The sequence below is a fragment of the Notamacropus eugenii genome, chromosome 7 (assembly GCF_028372415.1).
Source record: "Notamacropus eugenii isolate mMacEug1 chromosome 7, mMacEug1.pri_v2, whole genome shotgun sequence".
NCBI lineage: Eukaryota > Metazoa > Chordata > Mammalia > Diprotodontia > Macropodidae > Notamacropus > Notamacropus eugenii.
Window position 1 is genome coordinate 151,540,833 of NC_092878.1, and position 15,196 is coordinate 151,556,028.

The window sequence follows — 15,196 nt, forward strand, 5'->3', positions numbered from 1 at the left end:
GTACTCCTCTCTCCAACTCTATGCCTCTATACACTGATCCCCCTGGATTCTAGGGCACCCCTGCTCATCATTTCCATTTTAGCCTATATATATATATATATCTCCTGTGCAGACAGGTTGTTTGAATGTTGTCTCTTCCACGCTGTGAGCTCCTTGAAGGTAGGAGTTGTCTTGCCTTTCTATGTATTCCTAGCCCTTAGAGGGCCTGGCACAGAGTAGGTCCTTAACAAACATGTACTAATTCATAGCAATTTCAGTTCAACCATCTTTTATTCAGCTCCAACTATGCGCAGAGCACTGTGTTAGGTGCTGGGAGGACACAAATTTTAGATGAGACTAGGTCTCTGGCCACCACAGGAGAGAAGACATGCACTTCACAGAAGGCCTGTGTTCTTGCTCCACTGACTGAAGCAGACCACAAGCCCCTACGTATCAGTCTGAGGATTCAGCAGCTCACACACCGGCGTCCATGCACAGCACTTAAAAGGGTGACTCTTCCCTTACTTACTTCATATAGTTCTCAAGTGAGTTGTCATTGAAATATATGCAAATGCCCAACAAGAGGGCACATAAGCCTTGAACCAACTGCTCCTCTTCTCCAAGGTTTTCTGCTATTTGTGCTGTAAGCTGAAATTCTTGTTAAGGAGGATGACAAACTCCATCACATGCCCAATGGATGTTGTTTTGCCATTCACAAAATTATTATCCATTCCTTGGGGGAAATTTCCTTTTGAAAATTCTGTATAATGGCACAAGTACAAAGCCAGTTCGGATGAGTCATACACATGAATACTACTATCTCCTGTGTCAGAAGTGAGTGACATTTCATCAGAAATGCTTACTCCCCTAATACCTTACTTGAGTTTTAGCACAGTTGAGGAAACACAGGCAAATCTAAAGCCTAGCACTACTTCTAAAAGAAAAAATGGAAGTTAAACTATCTCTCTTAGCTACCTAAAACAAACAAAGGATACAAATGGAATATTGGCTGAATTGTGGAGAAAATGTGTAACGGCAATAGGACAGTTGCTTAACCAGGTACAAAGCAACATTAATAACCCAACTCGCGTTTGTACTTTGCTCCCCTGAAATAGAAAAGTTGGCATGAATTTCTTCCCGGAAGTTACGTATTTTCAAAGAAATTTTCCTCTCTCTCATTCAAGCAGAAGAGCTGTAACACTTAGCTCTTGATCCCTTTCCACCCCTATTCTCTTCCACCCCCACCTTCCTCCAACAGAAGGAAGAGCTTTTGGGGCCAGGTGCAGTAACCAGTTTCTGGGCATGCTGTTAATATGCAACAAGAGAGCACACTCCTCTGCCATTCACACACAGCACTCCCAAATGCTATCAACAGCAAGCTCAGATAAGATGGAGAGACTCAACAACAATTAGTAAAAATTAATTTATGTTCATAAGTATAAATTGGTCTACCTAAAATATTAACAGTGGTAATGTTCCTTAAAACAGTTCAGATGTAAGATACCAACTTAGAAAGGAGAAGTGTCCCTTTCCCTTCTGGCCAAATGTAGTACACTGCGTGCACGCATGCATGTGTGTTCCTTCTCTCTCCCTCCATCACCATCCCCACGAGGGCTTCTGCATGGCTGAAAAAAGGCCTCCCTGGTAAGAAGCCTCTCTAGACTCCTCCAGATCACTCCTCACACCACAGGCACACAAATCTTCATCCAATCTGTCCCCTACATCTGCCCTACTTCATCTAACTTCCCAGATGTCCCACTGTGTTACTAAAACCTGTGACAACCCGAGAACCCAAGGTCACCTTCAAGCCATAATCAGACAATGGAGGAAGATGTGATTTTATGTCTAAATCTATCTCAACACCAAAATATATCTCTAACTCGAGCGTTGTTTCACCACTAATTTAAAAATGTCATTGCTGCAGTATAATTTTTTTGTTCAAAGAATAAAATGAAAACAAAAATACAGAACTGAATAATATCGTAGATCATTTAGTAATAGTCTCCCCCCAAAGGACTGGGAATTGAGGAGACTGACCAATGAACTCAGTGGGAGAGAACAGAATTCTTAGTGGAGAGATACTGCCAACCAACACAGAGGAGTAACTGGTCACAACCTCTGGTCCTGAGAGCTGCCACGGCCAATGAGGGCACATGACTTGCTCAGGGTCCCACAACCACTATATGTCAGAAAGCTGAACTCGAATCCAGGTCTCCCAGATCTCAAGGCTGGCTTTCCAGTCACTCCACCATGCTTTTTGTTGATTCCCCATAATACTTCTTTATTCCCTACCACGAAAAAGCAGAAACCATTTACAATAAAAGTTTAATTATAATGTACAAGAAATCTTGGAAAATTTTCATTTCATTACTTCTCAGGAGGAAAAAGAAGATTTTTTCCAAATTTGCAAAACATTTTGAATCACAGCTGAATAGTTAAGCAATAAAAGTGTACTATTTAAAATGATCATACTTTTATAAAACTGCTGCTTTTAAACTTCTGGACGTTTCAAGTTTATAGCTCCACTTTGGAATTCTTTCATTATATATACAGGACAGGGTGGTACAGTCTTAAAATCTCTAGGGTTAAAAACACCAAATTTTTAATATCAAAATAAACCAATACTCTGCTCACTCTCTCTCTTAAAAAAAAAAAAGCATAAAATGGGGCCAACAACAGAATTCAGACCACCTTTCTGAAGCAATAAAACATGTTCAGGCCCTGTGCTGTGCTGACCACAACAACACTGTGACTGCAGCCTTAGCAAGGCTTCTGAAAGAGTCTCTGGGTTAGCACTTCCTCCTCCCACCGTGCAAAGTGAAATTTCTCAGCCCTCAAGAAGCTACTGATATAGTTTTTTCAGCTTCATCATCAGTTATAAAATCTTATAGATGAAAGCATCCTGAGAAACCATCCAATACAATTTCATTTTACAAATGAAAAATCTGAGGTAACCAAGAAACCAAGTGACCCACTGAAGCCCTTCTACCTACAAAGAGGTGGAACGGGCCTAGAAGTTAGGCCTCCTGTTTTCTGGTGCAGGGCTCTTTCCACTAACCTACATGTGTGTAGGACCAGATATACATGTACATACATAGTACATATAATCTCAAAGTGATTCAAATGCTAACTTATCCTGCCTTGAACTTTCCTTTGGTGTTAAGCCCCTGCACAAATGCACAACCTTCTTGCTTTTCAAAGGACACTGCATGACTCTCTCTAAGTTAATCAAAGGAAGGCATTAGTTTGATTTTCTGGTGCTTCTGTTTAGCCAAAAGGGTCTTTCCAACATCTCCCTGACCAAAAGCTCCACGCTGTTCCTCTCAGGTGAAGATGCGGCTCCAGGAGGAGAGCAGTACAGGCCGTCCTTTCTAGCATGCCACAAGCTTCCTGCTCACTTTACACCTAAACTGTACAGCTGAGGTTACCTAGGAAGCAGACCCAAGTCACTTGGCCTTTTTAAAGCACTGACTCAGCGTCTTTCTGGTTTTTTGCTATGCCTCCCCATAGGCTAAAGATTCCCCCCACAATCATCAGAACCACAAAGGAGACCTCCACGCTAGCAAAGTCTTATTTACTCAGTACAACCAATCTGGAATGGAGACTGAGCAGGTCTCTGCACCCCCATTTTCCTTATGAGGACACTAAGGTACAGCTGCCACATAACTTGCCCAAAGTACAAGCACAGCTGGCAAACAGAAAAATATGGACTGGGATTCCACAAACCCAACCCAACCAATATTCACTTAGCACCTAACAAGCACCGTGCTAGGCACTCAGCAAGACAAATTCAGGTAAAAATCTGCTTTCAAGAGGGCATACAATCCGCATGGGATTATGGCACATACATAAGTAACTAATGATTCATAATTTGGTCCTACATAACAATCTAATAAGAATGTAAGGATTTCATTTACAAGACATACATGAGTACACAAGAGATACAAATCAGTGCTATGATCATGGAGGACGTCAAATGATTTTTTAGGTAATTGCTCTTCCCAAATTAAATTCATTAAGCATTAAATGCTTGGCATGTGTAAGGCACTAAGAAATGATAAGGACAGTTTCTACCTCAAGGAGCTTAATACAGTCTGCATCTCAGTTAATTAAAAGTGACTAGATCCCTTGCAATGGAAAAAGCATTTAGACAGAAAAACAGAAAATCAACTTGCTCTGTTGCATATGTGTAGGTTTTAGTGAAAGCTAAATGTCTTTTAATGATGATCATTTTATATATTTATCACAGCTCTTGACATCAAAGGCTTGAACACTGTAGGAATTCAATAAACATTTATTTGAAAATGCTCTAAATTATATTAATGAGGTAAATATAACTTCATCTTTTGAGAATTTTAAATGCTGGACAATTGCTCTTGGCAATCAGTCCAAATTCTTTGGAAATTCTGAACTAGCCTTTTCAAAATAATTTATTTCAAGTCAATTTTTAGTAAAATATGAAAACATCTAGTATTCTGATTGATCTCACTTAGGTCTGGCTTCGTACATCTATGGGTGATCCACTCTTGGATGCTTACTTCCCCCTATGCTTGCACAGTATTAAGCAGAATATTTACGACATAGTTATCCTTTTCAAATACCACATGAAACAAAGATGGAAGTTTAACGTTAATAAAATATTAGCTTATACTCTGAACACAGACACAATGCTCAATATCATTAACTTACATAAATAAAGCAAACACCTCAATTCAGAAGCTCAGCTGTTATCTAGATCTTAAAGTAAAAACATACACCCAAGCATGCCTACGTTTACTAGTTTAAACTGTCTACTTTTCTGCCAATCATTCAGACAAGACAAATAAAAGCATTCCCAAATGTTCAAAGGTATAGATTACATCCAAAAGAAACTACAGTATTTCAATTGTAAACATTTCAAACTGCAAGACTTAGCATGGTCTTAGCAATCCACTTAAATGACTCCCACTTTAAATCATGACTAAACAAGAGTATAAGTACCTTAAAACTAAAATTTACTTTCTTTACAAAACATTAGAGGGAAAAGAAGAAAGTATGAACTAAACCCCTTTGAATTCTGCAAAGTGCAAGCATCCCAAGAGAAAGCCCAAGGACCGCTTAGGATTGTCACTGGCATAGCTCCGAGGACACCACTGCAGCATCCCACTGAGAAGCCTGGAAGAGCGCTATCTGGGCTGACATGTGGAAGTGTAAGTAGATTATTACCTCAACAAGCAGTTAAAAAAAAAAAAACCAATCAGCAGAACCCAAGACACAGAAAAGGTCCTATTTTAAAGAGGGAAATACCTAAACTCCACCAGATGATACATACCCGTCTGTTGATCTTATCACCCTGTAAATTATACATTAAAAAAATTCACATGTATTACTATTTTTGAAAAATTAAATATGGAAAAATCCTACCAAAATGCATCCCCCCATCACATCTTTAACTATCACAGAATTAACTGTTCATGACTGATTCTACTTGGAGGTTGCCTCTATTTTATTAAAATGTACATTCATATTTTGGGGTCAAGGTGATGTATTGCTACCATTTCAGAGATGAAATGAAATCATCTTAAAACTATCTCATTATTTGTAAACCCTTATGATTACCTATTGTTCAGTGTATGGTGGCCATGACTAGATAGTCAACAACTATTTGAATTGACAGGATCTCTGTGCTGTGGCAAATGCCAAAGCTGACAAATGTTAAGAGACTGTAAAAAGCTTCTTAGGATAAGAGTTTGACTACTTCCAAATACATGGGGCACTTAAGTTTTTTTAAAAATTATTTGTGAGATTAAAAAGTCCTAGAATTAGAATTAAAGATAAAGGTGGGATTTTTAATAGTGACAAGAGATTTAATATTCAGCTTCCTAACATCCACCTTTTGTCCTTAATAAGGGACTTTAGAGGCCATCAAGTCCAACCCCATCATGGTACAGATCAGGAAACTGAGGCAGAGAGAAGCATTTGTGTTCGAGGTGATATTTCATGCCAAGTACTCTGCTCCAAGTGCAGGCTCCAAAGTCAGGGCAGTACAAGCCTAATTAATTAATACTACATTGGACAAACTAATGCCAGAGGCAAAGTACCACAGCAAGCATGTCAGCTGCTTTCTCTTCCAAAGAGAATACAAGTGTGTAAGCCCAGCTCTTTTCTCCTTTCTCTGCAAATTTTTCAGCTACTCCATAAATCCCATAGGTTTCAGTGCTGAAATCACAATGCTTCTTTAACGCACACTTTCCTTCCCTTCCCTTCTGGATTTAAGGATGCCCAAGTACTACACCTGAGAGAGGATGTTGGTGCACTGCTGCAGCAGAGACACAGGAGGGTTGCCGATACTTGTGGCCAGCTGAACCCGCAGCAGTTGCTCCTTCTGAGTAGAATTTTCTTGTAAAGCATGGGCCAGGGCCACGGCAGCACACCAATTAGAAAGGGAATCCGTAGAAAAGAGGCCTCCACATAACAGCTGACCAGCGGAGACTGAAACGCCTGTGGCTACAAAATGGGCAGGCAGAAGATAACATCAGAGCTCTATATGTCTGATCAAACTAAATTCAAAATGACCTCAAGATACAGTTTACATATTCGGTAAGCTGCCACTCAACAATGTCATGAAAATGCCACAAGAGGTTATTTCTCATCTCTCTTTACATCCACTATGATGGACAACTCAGAAAATATGAAGAAAACAGTATCTAAAGAAGGAAATGACATAAGAATCACACAGAAGGAATGAGAAGCTCTCAGAAGAACATCAATGACAGGAATCAGGCTGGAGATGGTGAAACTGCTTCTGAAACAAACTCAAGGAAAAGGTAAAATCCACTGAAACGACCCAACAAAACCTTAGGGCTTTTTCTTTCATTTGTCTTTTCTTTTTTCCTCTTTTTAAATGTTTTACTGGTCTTGGGTTTTGCCATACCATCCTTTCCATATATAAGTATCCGTCCCTTGCACAGAGACTCATTCCTGGCAGCACTTCAGCTGAGCTGGCATGCTGAACATCAGCAGCCACACCTGCGCAGAGGAGGGGGCAGGGGCACTTGACGGACTGCTCTGAAAAGCAGAAGTCTGGATTGGATGGTCACCTAATAGTCACCTGGCTTACTTTTCTGTGCCTCTGCTTTTTATAAATCTTCCCACATTTCTTATAGTAAATTATGAACCACAATTTGTTTAGACATTCCCCAATCAAAGCAGATACTGGGTAAGTTTACAGGAGAATGCCTTTCAGTTTTCCACAAAGTATAGCCTTAGTAGTTGACGGAATGGCAAAAGGATGATACACAGACCATGTCATCAGGAAGGGAGAGTTTTGTCTCAACTTTCTAAGATTTGCTTTTAAAAGAGATTCTTAGTTGAAAAGAATTTTTGTTAACTTGAGGAAAATGGGGGACTTATTTTATATGTAATCTATCCATTAAAGAAATTGGAATCTTTCAGAATTTTCAAACAACATTTCCAAATTATTAAGGTTCAGCTGAGGTTAAAAAGATTTACATTTCTATAATCAATTCAGCCCATCAATTCAGATGCAACAGACCTTAGATTCAACAACTACAGAGAGGAGTGACAATTTTTTTTTAATTGAATGAATTTTTCCCAACAAAACCCTGAAGAAGTCTTCTAAATGAAATCCATAATCACTTGAGTACTTGGCCCTGTCAGCAAAGATTAAGAATGACTGTTATCCTTATTATCTCTGAATTCAGAGGTAGAAGAGTGCCAGGTTTGGAGTCAGAGAACTTTACAACTTACTACCAGGCATGACCCTGGGTAAGTCAATTAATCTCTATGATACTTAATTTCCTCACTTGTGAAATCAGAGGGTGGATCTGATTGCTCCCCTGTTTTCTTTCAGTATGACATCAGGGTTTCTAGACAATTTTTGTGTCCTGGACCCCTTTGACAATCTGATGCCACTTATAGACTCTTTCATAGAATATTTTTACATGAATAAAACAGAATATGTAGGATTGCCAAGGACATCAATTACATTAAGAGGTGTATTTACCGATCAATCAATTGATCTATCTACCTACCTATCTAAAGTACAAGGACTCCAGGTTAAGAACCCCTATGTTTTTCATAGTAGCCAAAAGCTAGAAACTAAATGAGTATCGACCTCCTGGGGAAAGATGAAACAAATTACAGTACATAAATACAAAGGAAATATTCCTGTGTGCCATAAGAAATGATTTAAAATGGTCAGTTGCAGAGGAAACTACAAAGACTTCAATATGATATAACATAGAGTGAAGCAAAAAGAATTAGATGGAAACATTACAGAGAAAAACAACTATGAAAGACTTCCTAATTCTGCTCAATACAATAGTACACCATGAGTCCTAAGGCCTAAATATGAATTCTTCCTCCAATCCCACCTTACTCCCATCGCCTCCCAGAGAGGTGACACACTCAAGTGCAGAACAAGATATAGATTGTTGGAAATGGTCAATATGGAAATTAGTTTTACTGGATTCTGCATATGTGTTATGAAGATTTTAGTTTTTGGTTTTTTAAACTGTTCGATGTGGGAAAGGGGCATGGTAAAGCTGGATAATAAATGTCTCCAGAAAGAAGAAAGGAATGAATGAAGAATAAAGAGACCAGGGGATTATGAAAGAAAAAATAAAATTTTGGTGTTAGGATTTATAGCAGCAGAGCATACAGCTAAATTTTCAGGAAGCCAAATTGATGAGAAGTGTTTACTTAGGATTCATACATTTACTTTGCTGTGAATTTTTATCTATACAGCTGTCAAAATCATCTGATAATAAAAAGAATTCTTGCGTAAATTTATGACTCTGTTAGAGAGATGGTCCATCACTACATCATGTACAGAAGCTATGAATGCACAATGAACTGGGACCAGAACTGAGCAGGCGAGGGAGGAGGAGGAGGAGAGAGAACTGGGTTACCTTTGGGAAACTCTAGAGGGCTTTTAATGAAACCAAGCTTTTTCCTGAAACTAAGGCCCAGAAATATTCTTTTTTGTTTTTTAATGCTCACTTTCTCATTTTTTATTTTGAACCTAACAAAATTAAATGAACATTTCCATATGTACTGTAAAACAAAAAGGAAAAATGTATGACAGATTGTGAATATCTATTATGTACAGTTTACTTTTCTTTCTAAAGTACAAGATAAATTCAACCTGTAACTTTTAATTTCCGTCATGTTTGTATAATCCTTCCAGTGGTGATATAATGGCTGTAAGTAATTCAATACCAGGCCCCAAATAATTAAAATTGTGGGTCATTCACAGGACGATAAGGACCACAACAATACTACCAGCAAAGAACTCACAACATTTACATTTTAGTTAACATTAAGATTAATCTTCAAATACAGGAAGATGGACTGAGGATGTCACAGTTTAGATGAAAGTATAAGACTGAATTCAAGTTTGAAACACTTAAAAAAACAAATCATTACCATCAATGGTAGAAGGCAGAAGCGTTGCCACAATTTCCCCTTGTCCATTCAGGTTTTTATACAGGAAACACTGGAAACAGTAGAGAACAGCACAGCGCAACACAAATGGCTGCCTTTCATTAACCATGGACATCAGAAGCACAACAATTGCAGGCCTGTTTCGTTGTGAAAAGAAAAATGCACATGAGAATCAAAGAACACAAAGCCTGAGACTCAGTCAGGTAAGACCCAGGGCTAAAAGGACAGTTACAGTTGTGCAGGAATGGCTGCTCAATTACCTTTTTTCCAGGGCTATCTTATTTTTACTAAGTCCAAACCCACCCAATTAGGAAAACCTGAAAAATGGATTTGCTTAATAAAACAATCTTCTTTTGAAAACAATATGATGATATATTTGGAAAATCCTAAAGCTTCAACTAAAAAGTTAGTGGAAACAATGAATAATGTTAGCAAAGTAGCAGGATGTAAAATAAATCCACATAAGTCATCAGCATTTCTATGTATCACCAACAAAACCCTGCAAGAAGAGACAGTAAGAGATACTGCTTTTAAAATAACTGTAGACAGTATAAGGTACCTGGGAGTATACCTACCAAAAGAAAACCAGGAACTACACGAATATAATTATAAAACCCTTTTTATACAAATCAAGTCAGATTTAAATAATTGGAGGAATATTAACTGTTCATGGATAGGCAGAGCTAATACAATAAAAATTTTACCCAAACTATTTATTCAATGCCATCCCAATTAAATTACTAAAAAACTATTTTGCTGAGCTAGAAAAATAACAAAATGCATTTGGAAGAACAAAAGGTCGAGAACATCAAAGAAATTAATGGAAAAAAATGTAAAGGAAGGAAGTTTAGCAGTACCAAATCTTAAACTATAAGGCTGTAATTATCAAAACTACCTGGTACTGGCTAAGAAATAGTGCAAGGGTAGATCAGTGGAACAGAGTACACATAGTATACACAGAAGCAAATGACCAGACTAACCTTGTTTTTGACAAATATAAAGATTTAAGCTTTGGGGATAAGAATTCATTATTTGATAAAAATTGTTGGGAAAGTTGGAAAGGAAATTGGACAAAGACCAATATTTTACAGCATTTACCAAGATAAAGTCAAAATGGACACAAGACCTAGATATAAGGGAATATATCTTAAGAAAATTAGAAAAACATAGAACATATTACCTACGAGATTTATGGAAAGGAAAACAATTTATGAATAAACAAGAGATAGTAAAGTGAGGTGTAAAATGGATAATTTATACTACATTAAATTCAAAAGGGTTTATACAAATAAAACCAACGTATGCAAGATCAGAAGGAAAGCAGAAAATTGAGGGGAAATTTTTTAAGGAGTTTCTGAGATAAAGGTCTCATATCTCAAATACATAAAGAACTTTTGTCAGATGTAAGAATACAAGTCATTCCCCAATTGATAAATGGTCAAAAGGACACTAATAGGCAGTTTTTTGATGAAGAAATCAAAACTAGTCATGAAAAAAGTACTCTAAATTATTAATGATTAGAGAAATGCAAATTAAAACAACTTTGAGATAACACCTCACACCTATCAGATTGGCTAAAAGGAAAAAAGGGAAAAGTCACAAATGTTTGAGGGGATGTGGAAAAACTGGGACACAAATTCACTGTTGGTAGAACTGTGAAATGGTCCAACCGTTTTGGAAAGCAATCTGGAATTAAGCCTAAAGAGAATTAAATTGTCTATACCCTTTGACCCAGTAATACCATGGGTTTGTCTACTTCCTAAGATGATTGGGGAAGAAGGAAAGGAATTTATAAGCTCTAAAATGGCCACTCCCATTCAATAGGAAAGTATATGTAGATCCTATATAGAATAGTATGCCATCTTGGGGATGGAGGGGGGTGGTGGGTGGTGGGGGGGGGGGGGTAAAAATCCAAGTTTTATGGTAGTGATTGCAGAACATTAGAAAAATAAATAATAAAAAAATAAAAAAATAAAATGGCCACTCCCTTTGTGGTGGCAAAGAATTGGAAAGTGAGGGGATACCCATCAATTGGGGAATGGCCGGACAAGGTGTGGCATATGATTGTGATACAATACTACTGTGCTGTAAGAAATGAAGAGCTGGTTGCTTTTAGAAAAACATGGAAAGACTTGCATGAAATAACAAATAGCAAAATGATGGGCCCAAAAGGACACTGTATGCAGGAACAGCAATACTGTTGTAAGAACTACTTTGAAGGACAAAGTCATTTTGAGTATTACAAATGATCTAATCCACTGCAAACAACCTAGAAAGGAAGATGCTATCCACATCCAAAAGTACATATAGTACAGTTTTACACATATTTGTGTTTAATGGTAGCCTTCTTTAGGGTAGGTGGGGAAAGAAGATGAAAAAAATGAAAAATGTGCAGCAGAGAAAAGACAACTTAGAAGGAAGCACAGAAAAGCAGGGCAGCTTTAAAAATGATGTACAGAATTTAGCACATGGTTTTTCAAAAAAAGCAAATGGCATGAAATGAAATTCACGGTTTTATACTGAATCCCCTTTCTATGTTGTGCTGTGAACATGGAAATGTTTTTTTTGTCTTTTTCTATTTACAGTCAAAATTAATAAAAAAAATTTTTTAAAGAAAAATGGATTTGCCTATTCATTCATAATTATTTCCTAGAGACAAAACACCCCACCCACATGTAGGAGAGTGAAAAGGACGCTGTATTTGAGGTAAACGTCCTGGGACGTGACAAGTCGTCTTATACCTCTTCACTAGGTGGGTTATCTTTCACAAATCACCCCTCCTAACAACTGTGTTTCCTTATCTATAAAATGGGATAACAATACTAATCATTTCTGGAAATATCTACCTGGCATCCACCACTAAAATACTATCCAAATATTTCCATAAACAAGATTAAAATAATCTGTTTTCAGCTATCTACCTCATGGTTAGGGATCATGGACAAAAGCTGAAGGGTTAATTCAGTTCAACAGCTCTTTATTGAGTGTCCACTATGTGCCAGCATTTGCTGACATACTCCATTTAAAAGAATCAAGACGTGGTTAAAAGTGAACTGTGAGGAAAGTCATATTCTGGAGAAGAAAAGCAACATATTTTGTCAAGTGCTAATTATTTCAAATCATACATGTAACTTTTAAGTCGTGGAGTAAATATTTCTGATAACTGATGAAAAACTGGGAAAAGAAACCAAGAACCCAAAGCTCCAAAGAGAGAAGAAAAAACCCACTACACCTGGTTTGCAGAGAAGATTAATCTCTTGCATCTCAAAGGAGCACAACAAGATTTTAAAGGCCAAAGACATACATACAAGTTTTACTACAGTTAATTAAGTATATCTGTAGTTTCCATAGGAATCTTTTATAAGTGGTATTGATATATCCCTTTCTCCTACCGTGGTGGGTTTGAAGGTGCATTGACAGATGCAAAGTAGTCTTGGTTTACTTGGCAGCCTCGAATAACTTCTGATACAGTGTTAATGGTCTGTTGAGAAGAATTTAAATATTCATCAGAAAATAAACAAAGAAGGAGGGTTAATGTTGATTTCAGAGTAGGTAAAAATTTGACTGCTTCTCTTTCAGTTAATCTCCAAAACTGGCTGGGAAAACTGCAAAGATCATTAGAAAATACTTTGTAGCAATTACAATCTCATATAATGCACACAAATTTTTTACAATTATACTCATAAATCTCCCTTTCAAAATACTTCCCTTCCCCAATTGATAAATGGCCAAAGGTATGAATAGGCTGTTTTCAGATGAAGAAATCACACCTATCAGATTGACTAATATGACAAAAAACGGAAAATGATAAATGTTGGAGGGGATGTGGGGAGTTGTGAACTGATCCAACCATTCTGGAGAACAATTTGGAACTATGTCCAAAGGGGTTATAAAACAGCATAACCTTTAACCCAGCAATACCACTACTAGATCTGTATCCCAAAGAGATTATAAAAAAGGAGGAAAGAACCTACATGTACAAAAATATTTACAGCAGCCCTTTTCGTGATGGCAAAATACTGGAAATTAAGTGGATGCCCATCAACTGGGGAATGGCTGAACAAGCTGTGGTATATGAATGTAACAGAATACTCTTGTGTAATAAGAAATAAGAACAGGCAGTTTTCAGGAAAACCTGGAAAGACTTGTAGGAACAAAGTAGGATGCAAAGTGAAAGGAGCAGAAGCAAGAAAATGCTGTACGCAGTGTCGGCAACACTGCATGATGACCAACTAGGAAAGACTCGGCTCGTCAGCAACACAATGATCCAAGACAAGCACAAAGGACTCGTAAAAGAAAATGCCGTCCATGTCCTGATAAAGAACTGATGGACTCTGACTACAGATCGAAGCATATTCTTCACTTCATTCTTTTTCGTGGTTTTTTTCCTTTGATCTGTTTCTTCTTTCACAACTGTGACTAATATGGAAATGTGGTTTACATGCTAGCACATGTATAACCTATATCAAATTGCCTATCGCTTTTGGAAGAGGGGAGGGAGGGGAAAAAATCTGTAACTCAAAATCTGTAAAAATGAATGCTAGAAACTCTCTTGACATGTAATTAAGAAAGAAAATAAAATACAATTAAAAATAAGAACACTTCCCACTAACATCCTAGAAATAACTTTTTTCAAAAGCTTCCTCAAAATCAATACTACTTTAGAGAAGACTAAAAAAAAAAAAAAAAAAACAAACAAAACCCCAAAAAACAGCTAAGAAATCATTTAAGCAGTCCGACATGGACACAATATGCAAAGCTCATAAAAATCAGTATAGTCACAGCTTCTTTCCTTAGCAGTGACAAACCATCTCTTCCCAGATCAGGTGATGGTTTGATAAAACTATGTGTTCATTTATTTACCTCGGTCAGAATATCAGCAGGAACACCAGTAGCCATTAAGATAATACAAAGCTGCTGCAACAATTCACAGAGATACATCGCCTTCTGGCAGGAGCTGGTAGCACCTGGAGGATTAGTAGGTGACACCAGAACACGAACAAGCTAAGTTGGGGAAAGGAGAAAAAGAATTGTTTTTAAAATAGAAGGAAAGTATAAAATAAAGTCTAAACAAACCGAGAGCTACTTCGTGCTGATAATCAGAAATATTAAATATCATAATGCTAACAAGTATCTACATTATGCTAAATTTATTTACTTAATATTATGAATCAACCAACAAACATTTATTAAATTAATATAATTATAAATTATATAATTATAAATTAATATGAATCTTGAAAGCCAGCAGGTAGCTTTACAAAGTTGAATAAAAAGAAAACAAAACTGATTTAGAAAAATAGATTGGCAAAGATATGAAAGTATACATTAAAGAAGTCAATGAATGAAGATTTGCACTCCAGACCTTTAACAAAATATGACAATACTGAAGCTGCATGGTGCTGGTCAAAAGTCATAAAAAGAGACCAATGGAAAAGAAGACCAGCAGGGATTCGAAATTAAAAGGATCACAGATCTAGAGTTGATGGGACCTTGGACTTCATTTAAAGATGAGAAGTTTGAGTCCTCAAGAGGTAAAAGGACTTGCCTGAGGTCACAAAGATGAGTAGGAGAAGCACAATCTGTACTCAGGACTTCTATCTCCAGATCTGGTGCCCTTTCTATTGTAATACACTGACAAATCTATGCCTATTAAATAATAAGGAAGGGAACTCAAAAACTACCATTGGGAAAACCAAGTAAGAAGGAGCAAAATAAATTTCTTTTGATCTAAAGTGAATTACAGGGCAGAGACAAGATGGTGCAGTAG

The 15,196-nt window shown here is 37.2% G+C and overlaps 1 protein-coding gene across 2 annotated transcripts in view; it reads right to left on the bottom strand.

Moving 5' to 3' along the window:
• Nucleotides 1–15,196, bottom strand: part of USO1 (USO1 vesicle transport factor) — an 82,036-nt gene that overhangs the window by 13,187 nt on the left and 53,653 nt on the right. Inside the window, exons 10-16 of one of the 2 annotated variants that reach the window (XM_072624129.1) lie at nucleotides 14,290–14,430; nucleotides 12,819–12,907; nucleotides 9,409–9,563; nucleotides 6,254–6,465; nucleotides 5,291–5,311; nucleotides 975–1,085; nucleotides 509–627 (exon numbers count right to left, since the gene is read on the bottom strand). In XM_072624129.1, coding sequence (XP_072480230.1) covers nucleotides 509–627; nucleotides 975–1,085; nucleotides 5,291–5,311; nucleotides 6,254–6,465; nucleotides 9,409–9,563; nucleotides 12,819–12,907; nucleotides 14,290–14,430 — 848 coding nt within the window. The remainder of the gene's footprint in view (nucleotides 1–508; nucleotides 628–974; nucleotides 1,086–5,290; nucleotides 5,312–6,253; nucleotides 6,466–9,408; nucleotides 9,564–12,818; nucleotides 12,908–14,289; nucleotides 14,431–15,196) is intronic. The other variant, XM_072624130.1, reaches the window with a different exon arrangement.